The 19,134-nt window shown below is 40.7% G+C and overlaps 1 protein-coding gene and 1 long non-coding RNA gene across 2 annotated transcripts; one reads left to right on the top strand and one right to left on the bottom strand.

The window, feature by feature from the left end:
- Positions 1-971: 971 nt before the first annotated feature.
- Positions 972-14,392, bottom strand: LOC121078785. Its single transcript, XR_005824747.1, has 3 exons — positions 14,259-14,392; positions 3,088-3,091; positions 972-982 (listed from the first exon to the last, which is right to left on the bottom strand). It is a non-coding gene; the product is annotated as an uncharacterized LOC121078785 (long non-coding RNA).
- STYK1 (serine/threonine/tyrosine kinase 1) lies at positions 1,068-18,899 on the top strand. The gene is given in 14 exon segments (XM_040575215.1): positions 1,068-2,919; positions 8,793-8,898; positions 9,879-9,909; positions 9,911-9,979; positions 9,981-10,021; positions 10,963-11,214; positions 11,455-11,498; positions 11,500-11,569; positions 11,572-11,636; positions 15,905-15,988; positions 16,245-16,453; positions 16,698-16,738; positions 17,010-17,106; positions 17,794-18,899. Coding segments are annotated over 13 exon segments (1,275 nt in total). The 5' UTR covers positions 1,068-2,919; positions 8,793-8,831; the 3' UTR covers positions 17,999-18,899.
- The last annotated feature ends 235 nt before the right edge of the window (positions 18,900-19,134 follow it).

The raw sequence follows: 19,134 nt of genomic DNA, 5'->3' as shown, positions 1-19,134 counted from the left end.
CTGAGGCAGAAGTGACTTGGGATGATGACGGGAATGTTTCTTTCACTTCTAGATCATCTCTTCTTACCCTGCTCAGGGATTCTTACCCTGCTCAGGGGTGAATGGCTAGCTTGTAGAACCAAAGGAAGAGGTACTAAGCCTTTCAACCTCTGTGGGCTTCGGTTGACCAAAAGATCAGTCATGGTCCATCATCTATGGGCATGGTTTTCAAATCTTACAGTAGGATGTGAAAGTAAACGTCAGAAAACTTACTGCCTCTAAGTTACTGCAGAAAAAAGTGTAGATACCACAGCAAGATTAAACAAGAGGATCCCTTCATGTGAAGCTTACTTCCTGGACCAGTGACAGTTTCTTGGAGCTTGCTGACTTTCTGGAAGTTGAACTACAAAATTAGCAGCCTGCTTAACAGTCTCATCACATAGGACAGAGACTGAATGGTTTGTGGCTGCGTTGCCACTCAGTCTCAGAAGCATTTTGTTGAGGTTACTTAGCAGTTGTGTGTGGTTTGCATGGTTGCTGCACGTGGTAAAGAGGACGTTTTTGTTAGCAAGACTGACAGTCCATCATCTTTCAGTGCACCTAATCATACATAAGGAAAAAATTGCATAAGGGAAAAAAACAGAAGGACATTTAAACAGGCAATGTTTTCTTTGTGGATGTGCACACAATAGAAGACTTGTAGCAGAAGTTTGCTTTTCACAGGACAATAAATGACTGCTGTCCCTTAACCAAACAGGGGGAGGGGGTTATGATCTGTGAGGAAGACTGTAGTTTAAAGTCTGAACTCTGAACTGTTAAAACATCTTCTCCAACCAGTCTGACTGGGATCCCAGCAGAAAGATTGACTGGGGAAACTAAAAGCAACAGGGGTTGCTGCTTTTGCATATGCATACCTTGAATATTAACCCCATGCCTTTCCTACTCTTTATTTCTACAGGTGTGGGCTGTAGAAACTGTGAAAGAAGGAGCAAACGGAGAAAGACTATCAGTTATTATATTTTATTTAGATTTAACATTATATTTGAATAGGTTCCCCCAGCTGCCCTTAGGGAAAGTGCCTGTGGAAAGCAACGCATTTCAGTAGAGAGCACATTTAAATGAGGAACTATCCTTTGCAATGTAGCCACTTCTTAATGAGGAGTGAGGTATAGATCCTCAGATCTTTTACTTCTTCATGGAGAAAATACTGCTAACAGTCAAAGCAAGGTAGCACCAGAATAGGAGGAAAACAGAAACCAGAGTCTGACCCTACAGTCTGCAGCTGTAGTGATCTTTGTAACTCAAGAAAATTTTCAGTCTAGAGGATGTCTCTGCTGGTTTCTCGGGGTACAGAAGTCCACATGACGTGACTATTTCAGTAGTATTATTTTGGTCACTTCTGCCAGGCTCTGTAGAGATCAAGCCATAAAGAGATCCACTCCTGAGTTTAACCATTCTGTACACCTAGAAAGTAAATGCCAGGTGTAACAATAATCCCAGAGAGAAGTTTGGGAGGTACTGCTGTACAGATATATGGATATGCAGTCGCTCCTATGGATAAATTAACTATTGTGTTTCAGTATCTAAAGCTATTGCCTCTACCACAGCTAAAAACTTCCCCAAATGAATGTACACAGCACCAAAGTGTTAATAGGAATAAATCAGATTTGCTGAAACAGTTGTCAGAGATCATATGATTTTGACTTTTCCAAAGCCACCAGTAGAGCGTAATGACTGTGCAATGAACTTTGTCTCTCAATGGTAGGTCTCATGTTGTTTCCTCATGTAATACAACTGCCTCCCACTTGTGTGAAGTAGATAAGCAAATAATCTTCTACAGGCTCATATAATCAGGAGTCAGGAATCTGAAACACCAGATGTTTTGGTGATAGCTGAGGGCAGTCTTTGAGCTGATAGGGGGAGCCTACAGCCCAGCAGCTGGGATTCAAATACACTGGTTGGTTGGGAAGAAAGTCCCCAGGGCAGAAATGCTGAGGAACTGAAATGCAATGAAGAATACACCACATGGCTGCTCAGGACTGAGGGCACTAACGGAGCTGAACAGTGACTTCATGGGCATGGTAACAAGACGAGGTTGCAGGGATGTGTTCTAAAATATTAACAGGACTTATTGGGGAGATTAGGATGGATTTTGAAGGGGCTTTGTAAGTGAGAGTCATCGTCAGGATTGTGTGGGAAGCTCCAAGCTGGGCTACTGAGAGGAAAGGGAAGAGCTAAACAGCAGAGATGGAAAATGCTGGCAGAATGCATGGACAGCCTGAGCAGGAGGGATACAAGGAGCAAGCCTGAATGTGAAAAAAGCTTGCCTTGCAGCTATCTGTTTGAGTATTATTAATCTTTTCTCCCTTTGTTCATTTTCATGTTCTCTGCCAGGTTGTGTTCCTGCTAGAAAGCTTTTTCAGCATGTGGAATTTTTTAGGGGGGTTGTCCAAATGTTCTGTTCTGAGAACCCATTTTATTTCTAAACGTGAACCATTAGTCTGAAGTGTGCAGTTTCCGCTTGTTATGTTAGCCCGTCCTTCTTGATGGGTGCTTGCCTGCCCTTCGAATTATGCTCGAAGGCCCCCGCCCAAGGAGTCTTTGCCTTGCCTGTGTCTGTCATCAGTGGGTGAGCAGCTGGTGTGTGCAAGCCAGGCAGACCCGTTTTACGAGTGTGTGCCTACCTGTCAGCTTGCGTGTTGGACTTAGGCTCGTGCGATATCCCTGGGGAGACGGCCGAGAAAACCTCGAGGAGTGAAGAACTGAATCTGGGCAGGTCTGGGGCAGGAAAATCAGTGAGGAGGAACTTAGTCATAAGAATTACAGCTGCACGAGGTAACCATCAGCATTATCAGGAGTGGCCTCAGACAAACAGGGAGCTGGCAGCAGGCAAGTTCCAGGAAAAGAGTACTGCAGGGCAAGAGAAGTGGTGTGATTGAGGTAAGTGAGAGAAAACGCTGCTAGAAGACTAGCTGATGATTATTTAAATATTTGAAAAGACTCCTGTTAACATAAATGTGACCTGAACTAGGATATAACTGCACTGTAAAATCTATACGTGTGTACATCTATGTGTGTGCTTACTGCTTGTACAGAAGTTACTTACACGTTTCTGTGATAAATCTTGTCATAATGGTATTGGGGTTTGAGAAAATAGAAGAGGTGGTATCCTCTACACACAGCTTGATGAAAAAACTGAAATAATGAAATAACTTCTAGGCACATTTTAAACAGGGAGAAAATAAGAAAGGAAATAAGTTCTGTTTAAAATTAGTCTCAGTTCACTGAAACAATGCAAGGCAATGCAGTACCCATGTATGTAAATATGTTCAGTGCTCAGTTAAATAATATGTGCCTAGGTGTGGATTCAGGATTGATTAGCATTTGATTTCTGTCACTACTGCTTGATTGTAAGGAAACTAAATAATCGTATGTGGTGCAGATATCTAGCTTTTTCTGTGTATTTACCTGTTTCCATCTATGTGCGCACGCCCATAAGCTACTTAAGCATAAAGACGATCTACATTAAATGCGCCAACAAACAGCCAAAAGTTAAGGACTTGTGAAGCTAAAGTTGTGTGCACAACTTCAGCTAAATTTCCATATGGCCGTGTGTCTATGAAAGCAGGTTCACATTGTTTCTTAAGCCATTATGCAGCAACATAATATGCAGTATTTTTATCATGCAGTGTTTTTTACAACAAGAACTACATGTGTATGTGGTCCTTTGAAAAACTCTCAACTCTTCTTATGTCCTGGTACAGCTTTTTCTGTCACAGTATTTCCGAATATCTGTATTAGGTTTGTGCTGGGGTTTGGGTACAGGCTTAGTGCTTGCAGCTACTACTACCAAAATCAGTCAGTCAAAAAGATACAGCATGGCTGGTACTTTCAAAAGTAGCCTGTGATTTTGGAACTACAAAAAAGAAGGTAATGGGTAAGTGTATGCTCGTGAATCTGGCCTCTAGACTTCTCATATTCTTTCTCACTAAGGGCTTCAGGTTAATGTATTTGTCACTTTTTTAAAATTATTTTAACTTATATTTTGCAGACTACCTATGAGGAATATTTTTTGTGGCCTTAATAAAGGGGAGTGTGATTAAGATGTATGTTAGTATTTCAGAAACTATAGTAGGGCTTGTCTGTATTAGAAAAAATATTTTTGTCTTAATCACCATTCAGTTTCTGTACGATTTCACACTTCTATACTCAGGACTTCCTCGTGCTGTACAAATAAATTCATTTTTTGTGAGATGATCTAAGTTTTGCTTAAACTTAGCACCATGAGATCTTGCATATCTCCACTGACACGGTGCCAGTTTGGACTAATCTCATTAGGATAAAGCACAACAGTGCAGAGTCCTCTTCACTCATATTTTTCAGTGCAGTGGTGACTGCTGACTTTGCCCGTTTTTTCTGCTCCCTTGAAAAGGAGCCAGGTTTGCCCTAAGTGATCCACCTGCCCAGGTAGTAGCATGAACCTCATTATTTGCTTTTAAGGTTTAATGAAGATCTGAATTAATCTTAGCCTTTATTTTTATCATATTTAATTAATTTAATCACCTGTTCCTTTAGCCAGAGTAGCTAATCAGTACACATGGATTTGTTTTAGCAGTGGGAACTGATGTTGCAAGTTAGATACATTCACTGGCAAACTGTGTACCATGAATACATACAGCATCTTATTTTCCTGAATGTGTCAGGTGCAGGCAGCAGCCAGTTTGTGTGCGCAGTTCTCAAGCCAGTTATTCCCATATATTCCATTGACACATAAGACTTTATATTTCTGTTACTTCTCAGTCTTCACAGCAATGTCTGTCTCTTAGGCTTCATGACTTTTAGGTGCTGGCACTTAAATAAGCATAAATTGAGTCTGATGAAAAATGCAAGAGAAGATTATTTATTTTAGGGCAGATCACCTGCTCGATTCAGTTTACCACATTGCCATGTAAATTCTTGTGCTAGCACTATAGGGGCAGCATGAACATGGGAATGAGTGACAGGGAATTGAAAAATTCATAGTAGGGCTTATGCTGGCATACAGTGCCTGTGGCTTGGTGCTGACCCAGGGAATGGTGTCATGGTACAGCTTTAGACAAAATAGTCATTCAATATTCTGGGTAGTGGAAGATCTGTTTTCCCTGTTCCTGCTTCTGGATGTATGCTCTTGCCACTTCCTTGAGCCTGTGTTGGCACTTGTTAAATTGCTTGGTGAACTATTACCACTCACAAAAATGGTAGGAAAGTACCGTGCCAAATACAGCAGTGAATTTTTCTTGTCGGCATAGTGGTTTGAATCAGTTTACCATGTGATCAGTTGCATATCTGGGAGGAAAACAAGGTGTGGGAAGACAGCAAGGAGGAGCGAGACACTCCACTGGTTTGGTAGTGGTGAACACTTAATTCAACTCAGCTGCATTCACAAAACCTTATTCGTATTAAGCATCAGGGCTTCCTGAACCTATTTAAGCAACCCCCACAATTGCCATCTTTTAGCTACTTATTCCTATGCTCATGTTGTTCTCCATCCTTTGTTTAAATCACCAGCGTGTCAGACGAGCTTGTCAAACAAACTTGGCTGAAAATAATACAGCACCTTTTTCCCCAGTGCTCATCATGTTGGCAGATGTACACAGAGGAATTAGTAGGTGGTCAGTGTAAGACAAATATGGGGGCTAATTCACCTGGCACTGTCAACAGAGGAATGGCTGTGGAACTGCTGCTTCACATGCAGCTTGCCCATTGGCCTCCTAGTAGCACTTTGCAAACACCATTGACTGTGGGATAGATTCTGCTTAAGTATTGCTATGTATTTCTCACTGTCTAAGGGCAGCTACTTTTGCTATGTCTAGCTACCACAGTCTTGATTATGTGTTTAGCTTGGATGTGGGGCTTTGGATTCAAGTATTGGCCAAAGAAAGGCTTGATTGTTGTTGTTACGGTCCACATGGAGCCATGTTGTATCTGAACATGGTTAATAATACATTGAGCGTTACTCTTAAGGGCACTATCAGCAAAGCTATATTTCCCTTTGCCACAGCAAAAGCTCCCATGTCTCACCGGATCTTTTCAGTGAAACTCCTGTCCCCTCTTTCTGAGCCCTTATCAGGGAAACGGGTGCCTTTTCAAAACTCTTCTTTACAGAGAACTTCGCAGCCTCTTGTTGCTTCATTCAGTTCCTTGTGTTGAGAAGCTTTGTTGAGAAAAGCTTTGCATTCTGGTCAATGTATCAAGGGGAATGTGTCTTTCAGGAAGTGTTCGGAGCCTGAAACTGCACAGAAACATATCGCTGTTACCTTGATCTTTGGCATTCTGAAGGAAGAGTAGCCTAGTACTGTGGTTGTTGCCTATCACATTTTATTTTTATGTTTCATTACCAATTAGTTTTCTTGTATAAGGTGTTATCACATTGATGTGCTGCACAACAGGGGATCTGGTGAAAAAAGTGCATGTCGTAGGAAAAAAAGGAAATTCAAGGATTTGTGTAAACAACAAAAATCATGAGTTTCAATGGAAGGAGAAGGAAATCAGAATAACCTGAAAGTTTAGATAGGCTCAGGCAAGGAGAAGCAAATGCATTTTTGGAAGTAAACAATTAAGAGAAATGAAGATCCAAGAGTTCCAGCAAGCAGATTTTAGTATATGCAAAAGAGTACTAAAAAACAGTAGAATAACTAAGCTGATATTTACTTGTGATTGCACAAATTGTCCATACAAATTCTAAATTGAAATAATACAGGATATGTTTTCCAGGTGCTCATGATTGAAACAGCACTGGTATTGGCACAACATAAGACATAGATAAGGAAAAATACAATTCCAATAAAGTGTAGGTTTTGAACCTCGTAACATATTTTTGTTCCCCATATCCTTGCTTGATGCTGGAAAATTGACTTCATATATTAAAATAAATATTTGAGCACTGTCTGTATGCTTTCTGCTCTGTGGTGAGAATGCACCTGTAAATTTAAAAATGTTAGTTCCACATAACCTCAATGGGTGCCTTACAGGTATACTGTAAAAAATGTTTATTAAATATATAAGAAGATCTGAGATCTGTGAGATGAGATCTGTGTATTTCTGAGTTAGCAGAACAGTCCACAAGAGTGCTAACTCAGGATGGAAGTGCAGGAACTGCGATGTTGTTAATGTTTGACCAGTAAGGCACAGAGCTAAGTACAAGAATTCATTTGTTCTTGTTCTGGAAAGTAGCACTGAGAAGCTTTTCAGAATTATATCACTAAGTGCAACTTCTTTCTCTATTTCTCTGAGTTTTGAAGAGGATAGAGTGTAAATGGACTTATCTACTGTGACTTTTACATTGGTAACACCAATGCATCTCTGTAAGCAATAGCAACCAGTGGGAGTGCCAGTGCAATTAATGCACCAGTGATTTTATTTCTGGATCACATAGTTCTGCCTGGATATGGTTAGTAAATGCGGGTGCCACCCACTGACATTGCTAATGGGAGGTACCTAAGGTAGGTAGGAACCTTTTTTACGGAAACGGGAGCAGTATATACATGGTTCCTGCATCAAGGCTTTTTTTTGTGGATCTTCGTGAACATGTTTCTGCGTAAGTGCCAGCTGGTATGCACGTGCTTGTATGAGCCTGTGCATGCACCTTGTTTAAATACAAGCATGCATTTCTAATAAGCATCTGTACAAAGCAAAGCTGTTGACTAGTGGTAAGGTAGAGCTTGAACTGTTTATGATTTAGATTATACAACATGATTGCTTGCTAATTGTCCTAAAGTCAGTTGTCCTGTGATGCCATTGTGTCTGTTCCCACTTGTCTTTGTATCTGTGTATTTGTCTGAGAATGAAAGAAGCTAGGAATGTTCCTCTTAGGGTGATGCCTGTGTATTTGTGTGTAAGTATGTTCATGTGTTATAGTCAAGGTTGTTTGACTTTGCTTGCTTTCAGAGTTTACCTGAAAAGCTTGGTGTTATTTCTGTATCGTTGATATAATTCATTTTGTAGCCATGCCCTGAAAACAGGTGATTTTGCTAACATATTAGGAATCAAAGGAAATAAAAAATGAAGTAGACATTTTTCAATATCTTAAAATGCAGATACTGTTTTCCTCTTTCCACCGCATCTTTTGTACAGCTGATAAAACATAAATTCATCCCTTAATTTTAAGCATGAGAACAAACTCTTTAATGTTTTATCTATCACCAAGTTCCATAAAGCCATGTTAGTATAAATAAGAATCCCATATTACTATTAGCATTTGTTGTTGAGATTAATTGCCTTAAACCCATAGCAAAAAAAAAAAAGTACTTCCAGGAAAAAAAAAAGTCCCAATATCTTTAAAACATTCTAGATTATACTCTTCGTGAATCTAAGTCTTTGGCAATAATATGAGTTGTGAAAAGAACTCTAGTCAAGCACGACAGACATTTTGTATTCATGCTTCTGATTTGTTCATTCATTATGGACCAGAAGATAAAAGACCAAGTCATTCTGGCATCTAATAAGTACTAGGCTCTTTAAATATGATTGAGTTAATGACTATGAATGTTTGTGCATATGACAACCTTCAGATCTATGGGTACCAAATTGTTTGTGTAGCACTGTAGAAAAAACTTAATTTTAAATTCGCACTGATTGTACAGTCTACAGTTCATGGGATTTGATAGTGGATATCCTGGGTCATTCTCTAAGCCCTGTCCCAGCAGTCCCTGTGCTGCTTCTTCGCACTACTGCTGAACTTAAGGGGTGGAAATCTCCATGTTCTTTTCACTAGTTGTTTCCTAAATCATCCTTCCTCCTGATAAATTTCATTAATATTCTTCATGTCAGTGCAGACGGCAGAGGGTTGGAGATTCACTTGCTTGTGATTGAACATGGCAGGGGATGTGAAAAGATTCACACGCATGCTACTGGAATGCAACAGCAATGACAAGCTCTGTGGTAAGATTCACGTGATTCCTTTAGTATCTTTCATATGCTGACTTTGTTGGCCAGCTTTGCTAAAAGGGGACCAAGCTCTTTCCCCTCCTCCACTTGCATCCCAGCCCAAACAGAAGGATTTGACTGAGCTTTCCTGCATTGTCTCAAGGTGGAAACTGCTATAGGGATTCTATCCTTTACGGTGGGATTCATCTCACATAATTTTAGCTGTCTTAGAGTATTTCTACATTGAATGAGTCATAAAGGGTAGGTTAAGACCTCATGACATAGTCAATAAGATTATCTGCTGTTTTTCTAAGGACCAATTTTGTGAGATTTTGATTCCATCACTTTATGTAATCTTGGAAACTGAAATAGTGCCTTGCCCCAGTGCAAAAATAGCACCACCCCCAAATCTGAGGATACAAGAGAGTCGATCACCTGCAACATCCTTGTTAATTATAGTGTTTTGGGGTCAAATTCTAAACCAGGTGATCCCACCCTTTTTCTTTAAAACGCTCCCTATAGTTTTAATGGAAGTAGTTGAACCTGTATAGCACTGCTATCTAGATTTCTGATAGCACAGCAATCTCCAGCCCTTCCCATATCCCTGCTATCCCTCTGCCAGGGCCAACTATGTTTCACTGGTTGGATATTTACACTCACAGCTACAGTTCCTCACCTCTGTATTAAGGCATCTAAATAAGTGACCTGAGGTGCAGGAGTCCCAGTGGGACTCCCAAGGAGTCCCAATGGCTTCGTGAGGTTTTAAATATTCAGCACCTTTGAGGAATAGGGTTGCAGCACTAAAAGTGTTCCGTTGTTATTCCAAGGAGCAGCAGGTGAATGCCCCCACATACCTTTAGGGTTGAAGTTTACTGAAATGGTTCATTACTGCTGTGTAATACAGAATTTGTGCACATCAGGTAATGCTGCACATAGTCCTTTTCAAAACAGCAATGCTTATGCCTTGGCTTCCCATTTTCTTTGTCTGCTTGTAGTTGTGCGTGAATATCAGACCGAAGTATTGTTGTCCCAGCTCTCCTTGTGGGTTTTTTGTCATCCTGCTAACCGTGATCCTTTGGCTCCATTGTCGAGGGCTTGCGAACAAAGCGGGAGGAATCATCACCATCTGGACAACAAGGTAACCATCATAGTTTCAGTAGGAAAGCGCGTTGGTTCAGTGGTCCTAAGTCAATCCCATTTCCTCGTTGTTTGAGCCGTTAGGCACAATGTTTCTGAAGATCCCGAGTGGTATCCAGCAATCTAGTGAATGTAAGGAAAATTGGGGGAACCGTCATTTACCCCACTTGTGGTAGCAATAATGGAATCTGTAGTGCAGATGGTTCTCAACAAACCTGAACCAACATACCGTACTGTGGTTACGTCAAGTGAGACCAGCAAAGTGTGCTTAGGTAGAGTCTTCATGGATGCTAATGCAGGGAGAGTTTCACAGAGTATGACCGTCTTTTGGATGCAGATCACACCTATTAACTTTTATATATATTGTCATTTAAGAAATTTCATTTCAAACTCCTGTATTCCACTTCTTATGGGGACAAAAGGAAAATAGAATAGGGAGGTGTGAGGACGTGAGGAAAGGGTTGTCATTACCGCAAGCACATGCTGCTGTGGTGGAAATGAAAGTCCAGTTCTGAACTGTTCTTGTTTCTGCACAGGAAAAAAGCATCTGCAGCCTATATTAAGGAAATAATTGAAAACAAAGATAAGGCGTGTGTGGGAGCCCCTATGTGTCTCATAACAAACAGTAGGTGGTAATAAAGAAAATGGCTGTTGCTTCAGCACATGAGAATCAAATACAAATTGCCTTATCCAGAAAGAAAGTTTGTAGAGTTAAATACAGTACAGATCTCCAACTTGTTCTGCTTTTCATCAGTAGAGTGGGAGATAAAGGATCTTGAACCCTCAGGGGCTGGGGTAAGTATGATACACTAACATTTCTTACTTCATCCTGATTTCCAAAAACAGTATGGAGCAAAAATCAAAAGACAGTAGGATGGGCATGCCACGTATCGCAAGATTCATCCGTCTGTTTTATGCATCACATATAGTTGTTTTTGTCAGTGAATGACAGGAACCAGCAGGAATCTAGCTCACCAGAGAACCACTATATACAGCTGAGTGAAACATCTGTGGAGAGCCTACTAAGTTCTGCATCCTGACTCTGAAAGAACTGGAGATACCAACGAGAGAAACTCTTACCAGGCACCTTCCAGGTGATAAAACATGGCCGCTATGGGAGCATCTACAGAGCAGAGTTGGAAACCTGGAAACCCCGGGAAGACTATGTCTGGTCATATATGAAAGCCTTACAAGGTAAGGCACATGGCCAGAAAACATATTGTTACATATCTGTGTATCAAAGACATAATGTTGATCAGAACTTTGGCAGTCATTACTAGGAGAGATAGAGCTGTGTTCAGTAACATGTTAGCTAGTCATAGTAGCAGTTTAATTGACCAAATGACACTGCGTCATGTTGATTTTTAAGTTACTTGCCCTTTTCTTTGCTGCCGTCCATGTGGTGCTAGACTGGGATTTCTTTGATTCTTTCAGATCTGGCTGGTCCCCAGGAAGTAAAGGATTTCCTGGGAAGGATTAAAATTCCATCAAAATCTTGGCCATCATGAGAACCTGCTGAATTGGTTGGATGGCTGTGTAGACCGTTTCCCCTTTATATGATCATGGAAGATGTATCTCTTGGTGACCTGTTGACATTTCTATGGACATGTCGGAAGGTGAGTCAAAGAAGCGATGACGTACATCTTAATTGCTTATGTGCGTATCTATGTGTAAGTCACGTAAGATTCTTTTAATCTGTCCATGCATCCATCTATATCAATCTAACTAGTTTCATCCCCCAAAGATTTCTACAAAAGCCTGAACTGGTCTATAAATAGTGTATTTCTGTACAGATGTGTTGTAGTTTGGAGAAGTTGACCTATTTGTAAGTCCTACTTTGCAGGCCATTGGAGTTCCTTGAAGCGTTAAACAGCATTGGAAAAAGAGTGAGAATGAAACAGCTACTTGGATTTACAAAAGTTTTAAGTGAAAGTCCCATTCCAAAAGCTTTTAAAGAAACAGAGTACTCATGACAATAGGGAGAAGGTCCTTGAATGATAACTAATTGATGGAAAGACAAGAAAATAGAGGATAGGAGTGAAAAGTAAGTACTTGCAGTGAAGAGGGGTCACCCATGAAGTTCTGCTGGGAAAAGTGCAAGGACCTGGTGCTTTTCATTGTATGTGTCAATATCTTAGAAAATGGGTTGCAAAAGAGGTGGTGATGGTTGACAACGACAACAGCCAGTAAGGGCAAAGGCTGACCTTGAGCAATTGCAGAAGAATGACTGTCCAATAAAGAGAAACAGATGAAATTCAGCACAGACAAAAATGAAATAATACAGAAGCCAAAAGCAATCTTGGCTTCACATATATACTGATGGCCCATTGCTGACAGAAATGTGAAAATCATGGGACTGATTCTATGAAAACATACACTCCCATGAAAATATCACCACAAGCCAAAAACAGAAACTAAATATTAGGACATTTCTTCTCTAGACTTGCAATGCTCTGTGATTTCAATATTGCAAGGGAGTTGCTGAGCAACCAGCAGTGCTCTGCGATGTCAGCATTCTCCCAGAGGCTGCTCTGGACGTCCAGCTTGAATAAGACACTAAGCATGCTTTGTGAATGACAGAAATGGGAGATGTGCAACCCCTTGCTTCTTTGATTTGTTTCCTATGCTTTTATTCGATATTTTAGAAATTTAGAAAGCAAGACAACAAAATCAATGGTGCTGTCTAAGCCTTTTAGCATCACACCCCTCTTAGAGTGCTTTTTCTGTAAAGGAAAGGTTTGATGTCTGGATGCAGGACTCAAATGCATACTAAGGAACTTTGCAGATGGAGAAGATGCTGACTCCTTGAGGGTGGAGAGGCCTTGCAGAGAGATCCTGACAAATTAGAGGGCTGGGCAGTCACCAACTGCATCAAGCCGAACAAGAGCAAGTGCCAGATTCTGCACCTGGGAAGAGGCAGTGCTGGCTATACATACAGAACTGTGTGACGAGAGGCTGAAGAGCAGCCCCATGGAAAAGGATCTGGGGCTTCTGCTTGACAGCAAATTGAATATGAGTCAACAGTGTGCCTTGGCAGCCAAAAGGGCCAACTGTACCCTGAGGTGCATCGAGCGCAACATTGCGAGCTAATCAAAGGAAGTGACCTACTGTACTTTGTTGCCTGGTGCAGCCTCACCTCGAGCACTGTGTGCAATTTGGGTGCCACAATAAACAAAAGACATAAAATTGTTAGAGAGTGTCCAAAGGAGGGCTAAGAAGATGATGAAGGTTCTAGAGGGTGTCGCGTTAAGGGGCGTAGCTGGTTAACCGTTATGGGTCTGGTCGGATTCAAGGAACTGAACTATCACGGTCGTGGATTCACCAACAACATAGCACACCCTCACTCTAGCTGCATTCAGTGAGAACTATCACAGCTAGGAACAATGCAATTAAGTGCAATTTATTACAGCAACAGCTACACAGGTTCTTTGGATTGCCGGTGATAAATTCACTGTCTGCAAAAGCAATCTAACATGCATGAAATACACAGGTACACAGCCTGGCTATTAATGTGTTAAAAGGCACACAGACTCTAGAGATTTCTAAGTTTCTGCAGAGATACCTGGTATAACCAAGTCTTCAAATCTTACCCCACGGTGTCCCAATGGAGGGGGGAAGAGAGGCTCAGCCTGTTGACTGATGTCAGAAGGTATCCTTCCTGATGGTATCTTCCCTGACATCCCCTTTCTCTTAAGCCAATTTATATTATTTTCTATCTCTTAGGTGGAACTTGAGTGACTCTAGTCAAGCATATCTTGGTTATGACTGGTAAAAAGTTTTCTTGCTTTCGTTTAAAGGTATAGGCTCTGAGAAATTCAGAGCGCGTGCTCAGTGAGGGGGTGGTTGCACCTTGGAGGCGGGTAACTTTTGGGATGGAGGTGTGTTTTGGAATTATAATGATATTATAATGAGCAAAAGTTCAGCATTTTGTCAAAAACATGACAGGTCGTTGTCTCAGGGTAGCAAATGTGCAATTTATCGGTCTCAGTGTGCACAAGAACAATCGAGTCCCCATCTTGCCACAGAGCCTAGCCGCGGTATCTCCACTCTGCTCTACGCTCCGTACTGTTCCTTAGAGTCAGCACACCAGGTTCCCCTAGTGCAATAGCATCTAAGGTTGGAAGCCTAGGGAACGCTTAGGTAGTGCAGCTACACTCCACCCTGAAAGCTTCTTCAATGCTATATATTTTCTTTAAAATGTGAATATTAGTTTAATTTTCGTAGTTACTTTACTCCACAGAGGGCAAGACATACGAGGAGCAGTTGAAGTCACTTGGTTTGTTCAGCCTAGAGAAGAAGAGACTGGGGGGAGGCCTCATGGCGGCCTGCAGCTTCCTCACGAGGGGAGTGGAGGGGCAGGCACTGAACTCTGAGGACAGCAACAGGACCTGAGGGAATGGCATGGAGCTGCAATGGGAGGTTCAGTTTAGATATCAGGAAAGGTTGTTCACTGAGAGAGTGGTTTTGCACTGGAAGAGGCTCCCCACGGAAGTGGTCACAGCACCAAGCCTGTCAGAGTTCAAGAAGCATTTGTTCAACACTCCCAGATGTATGGTTTGATTTTTGGGTGGCCTTATGTGGAGCCAGGACTTGGACTTGATCCCTTCCAACTCAAGATATTCTGTGACTTAGTAAGAGAGGAATAGAAACAAAACACTTCTATGTTATTGCAGAAATCTGTCATTCTCCCACCTCAAGAGCACTAAATTCAGAGGGATTGCTCTTTGTCTTGTTCAGCAGAAAGACAAGATGGTAACAAATAAAGTTAAAAAGTGCCATGGTCAAAACAAAAAAGTATATATGATTTTTCAGAAAGTAGGGATTTGACTAATGGAATTCCTTTCCGCCAACTAGTGTGGATACTTAAGCTTTACAAATTAGTTCAAGACAAGACTGAGTAAATTCACTGAAGATAACCTGTTAAAGTTTACTGAACATATTGAAACCATAACTATCTCGGCAAGTCTTTAGACTGAAAATTGTCAGGGGTGGAAAACTACTCAAGAAAAGCAACATATGCTTACTTTGTTCTCTCTCTCTTACTTGGGTATCCAACTAGGGTTAGTGTTACAGAGAGATGGACTGTTAGTCTCATCACAGATATTCATTTGTATGTTACAGACATGCTTTTCTACTTGTCAGTCTAATTTGTAGTATTTCATTCACTCATATATATTTCATTCATATGTATTTGTCATTCTTTACTGGTATTCTGCCAATTTTGTCTAACCTATTCATCTCTTCTCTATACTTCGGTTTACTCATCAGTCTCTAGTGTGCTTATCTTACCAGCATACCATATATCCATCCTTGTACCCCTATCTTTCAGCCAATTTACAGTTAATCTATGAAATTAGTTGAGGGAGCATAAGATTATAAAATATTCATTTTATTAGATTAAAAGGAAACAAGAGGGCTAGAGTACCTGTCCTATGAAGAAAGGCTGAGAGAGCTGGGGATGTTGAGCCTGGAGAAGAGAAGGCTCCAGGGAGACCTCGATGAGGCTTTCAGTACTTAAAGGGGGCTTATAAAAAAAAGTTGGAGAAGGACTCTTTTTTCAGGTAGATAATGATAGGAGAAGGGGGAATGGTCTTAAACGAAAAGAGGATAGATTTAGACTAGATATTAGGAGGAAATTCTTCACTGTAAGTGTAGTGAGGCACTGGAACAGGTTGCCCAGAGAGGTTGGGGATGCCCCATCCCTGGAGGTGTTCAAGGCCAGGCTCGATGGGGCCTTGGCCAAACTGATCTAGTGGGTGCCAATGGCAGGGGGGTTGGAGTTAGATGATCTTTAAGGTCCCTTCCAAGCCAAGCGACTCTATGTTTCTATGAAGTTTTTCAGTACCCTCCAGCTATGATCCAAGATCTGCTCTTTTATCTCTAGGATGTAATGACAATGAATGGTATCCTCTATGACCTCACTGAGAGGCAAGTATATGAAGTTGGACAGCAAGTTGCAGCAGCTCTGGTAAGTCTGCTCACATTTGCTGCATTTTTTGCTTCCTGCTTGATTGCAACACAAGTCTGCATGGTGGCTTAAGTTTTCTTAGCCTAAGCTGTGAGGATGTAGTTTGTTAAAGCTGAGCCAAATATGCTTTCATCGTTTTGGTAAGCATACACCTCTGTTCTGCACTGAGGAAGATGGGTGCAAACTCAGTAAAAATTTCTGCCTATTAGAATTCCTTTTAAAATGATGAAGGTCTCTTCCTCTTCTAACTTTTTAGGCGTACCTTGAACAGAAGAAATTGTTCCATGGTGACATTGCTGCCAGGAATGTCCTCCTTCAGAACAGCTTCACTGCCAAGCTGTGTGGTTTGGGGCTGGCCTATGAAGCTCATGCATACGGTGCCAGCTCAGTCACAGGGATGGTACCAGTAAAGTGGCAAGCACCAGAGCGGCTCCTGAAGAAACCCCCTTGCATTAAGGCAGACATGTATGATATTATTTTTGGACTATACATTAACCTATCGGTCAGACCTGTCTCTTTCACTTCTTCATGTACCATTTCATGTCCTGAAGTTCACAGTAAGGCATACCTATTCTCAGTGCAATGCTCTGCTTTACATCTCATACCTTCTCTTCTCATTTCTGCTGGTTGTGCCTAGTCATGTGTATGTTTTAGCTAGCTAGCTAGCTAGAACGGAAACTTAACACTGCTTTGTTTTCTTTTCTTGCAGCTGGTCTTTTGGAATTCTATTGTATGAAATGATTACATTAGGTAAGAAGATTTAATAATAATTAAAAAAAAATACAGCAGGAAGTGACAAATTAACAAGTTCCAAAATCTCGATTTAAGAATGCAAAGTTGGGGCATTTAACTATGCATCCTGTTTTTTTCCATCTTGCAGAGTCTCAATAGTTACTTTTAGACTTTCAGTGTGAATTGTGATACAAAATGAATGGATTTTGATAGGAAATGAAGACATTCTTACACAGAAGTTGCTACCTTTATCTCATAGTTTTCTACTGTTACTCCTTTCCCCTTCCAGGTGCTCCACCATATCCTGAGGTACCACCTTCTGACATCTTGCCATACCTGCAGAGACGGAACATTATGAAACAGCCTTCAAGCTGCCAGCAAGCCATGTAAGCCACTTGCTTTATGGATAATTGAAAGTGAGATTTGCAGAGATAGATGGAAGTGGAACACACAAAACTGGATCTTAACAAAGATCTCCAAGTCTAGACTGTACAAAATAGAAACCTGATAGTTGAGGAGACTTGTTCTCATGCCCGCCACATCTTACTGAAACCTTGACTGCCAAAAACTCTCTTACCTGCTTTTGAAAATTGCTCTTGTTTCTGTTTCTTTCTCTGCCCTTGAATTTTGTTGCTCCACTGCTTCCATGCAAGGCATAGGGCTATTCTAGAGTAATCGTTCTCCTGTAAATCTCCAAAATGATCTAAACATCCACAGGGGAGATCTGAGGCATTATACTTCCTCTCGTGAAGACTTTTTTTTTTTTTTTTTTTTTTTTTTAAGTATTCATGCTTTTGTATCTATAAGAATCCCAGTTACTGTTTCAAAAGGTAATGCCAAATGTTATCTTTTCCCCTTTTCCCATACTCACAACTGACAACCTGGCAAACAACTGCAAGTCTGCCTTTGTCCTCACACGTTATTATCTGGTTGCAAATTTCACTGAAAGAACTTTCTATGAAGCAGAAAAAGTGGAAGCCTCTAGACATTCTAAGTATGAGATGATTTGACTGTAGTAAAATTTGGTGTTGGTGCTTTTCATTCCCAGCTCCTCTCTCTTCTTCATCTTACAGGTACAACATCATGAAGTCCTGCTGGCAGTGGAATGCAACTGACAGGCCTTCTCCTGCGGACCTGATCCAGTTGCTACAGAAAGCTGTAAAGACCAGCAATGACCATGCAGTACTGCAGGTGCCTGAGCTAGTGGTGCCTGAACTCTATGCTAGTGTTGCTGGTGTTGCAGTAGACAGCCTAGTGAGTGAATACACTGTACTCTGAAGGACCCTTTCCCATATTGGTAAAGGAGTCACCTCTGAATTTGCCCTTTCTAGACAGTTTGCAAACTCAGAATGAGGTGTGTATGTTGTGAGGGATCTCTTTGTTTTTCAGTCACATGATATATTTCAGATCTCTCCTCCACACCTGAAACAATGAACTAGTAGTAGTAGTAATATTAAATCACCTCGTTGATACCACTTTGATAGTGGTCATTTGGAAGCAAAGTGGGTCTAGGAAGCTGTAGCAAATGGAATGACAAATTTCAGTTGAAGGATATTTTGGGAAATATATCCTCATCTTGCTGTCCCGTAAAATTGCATCATTTAGAATACGTTTCTGAGTTGTATTCAGAAGAGGAGGTGTCCTGGGGAATATGGTATGGGGCACAATCCTATTAGAAAAAGTGGACTGAGTAGGTAACGTAAATGGGTAGTTTTCTGTCCATTACTTACACATTCTCCAAGGACCTATTCAAGTTAGTTGCATTCTTGCCTGTTAAGTGTTCAATAAATGTCTCATAAATGGATAATGTTAAGTGTCCAATAAATGGATAATTTCAGAACAAGCTGAAGACTTGCAGCATCCTACAAAGCCAAAACTAGGTTGTTAGCCACATAGGATATGCACGGCTGGAAGAAAAAAAAAAAAAGAAGAAGAAAAAAGGTTATATGAAAAAAAGCTAATCAATGGCTCTTCTGAAGGGGAGTATGCATCCTGCAGGAAATGTTCAACCATTAGTAGTACATCAGTATGGGGATAGTTATATACTAAGAATATATAGCTGTACAAAAGAGCTTAGGTTCTTTTTTTCCATCAAAATTTATTAATCCTCCCAAGACAATGTAATTGAAGTTTTCTCCTCTAAATGTAAAATAACATGAATAAAATGTTTGTTTATTTGTTTGTTTTTTTCCCTGTATGGTGTAGGCTTTTAACGAAACTGTTTACTTCCAGAAATAAAGGTAACTTTGGTTTATAATGTACATACATCACCGCTATATACTGGAATATTGCAAACTCCATTAAAGAGTTGCTCAGTTAGCTTTCTAGCTTGAGGAATTGAAACATCTTATTTTTTTTAAAATGCTAAAACGTGCTAAAAAATGTACAATGATATCCTCTTCTCTATCCCTCAT

Source organism: Cygnus olor, chromosome 1 (genome assembly GCF_009769625.2).
Source record: "Cygnus olor isolate bCygOlo1 chromosome 1, bCygOlo1.pri.v2, whole genome shotgun sequence".
NCBI classification, from domain to species: Eukaryota; Metazoa; Chordata; class Aves; order Anseriformes; family Anatidae; genus Cygnus; species Cygnus olor.
Note: the sequence above shows the minus strand (reverse complement) of the source record. Positions and strands in the feature narration are given on the sequence as shown.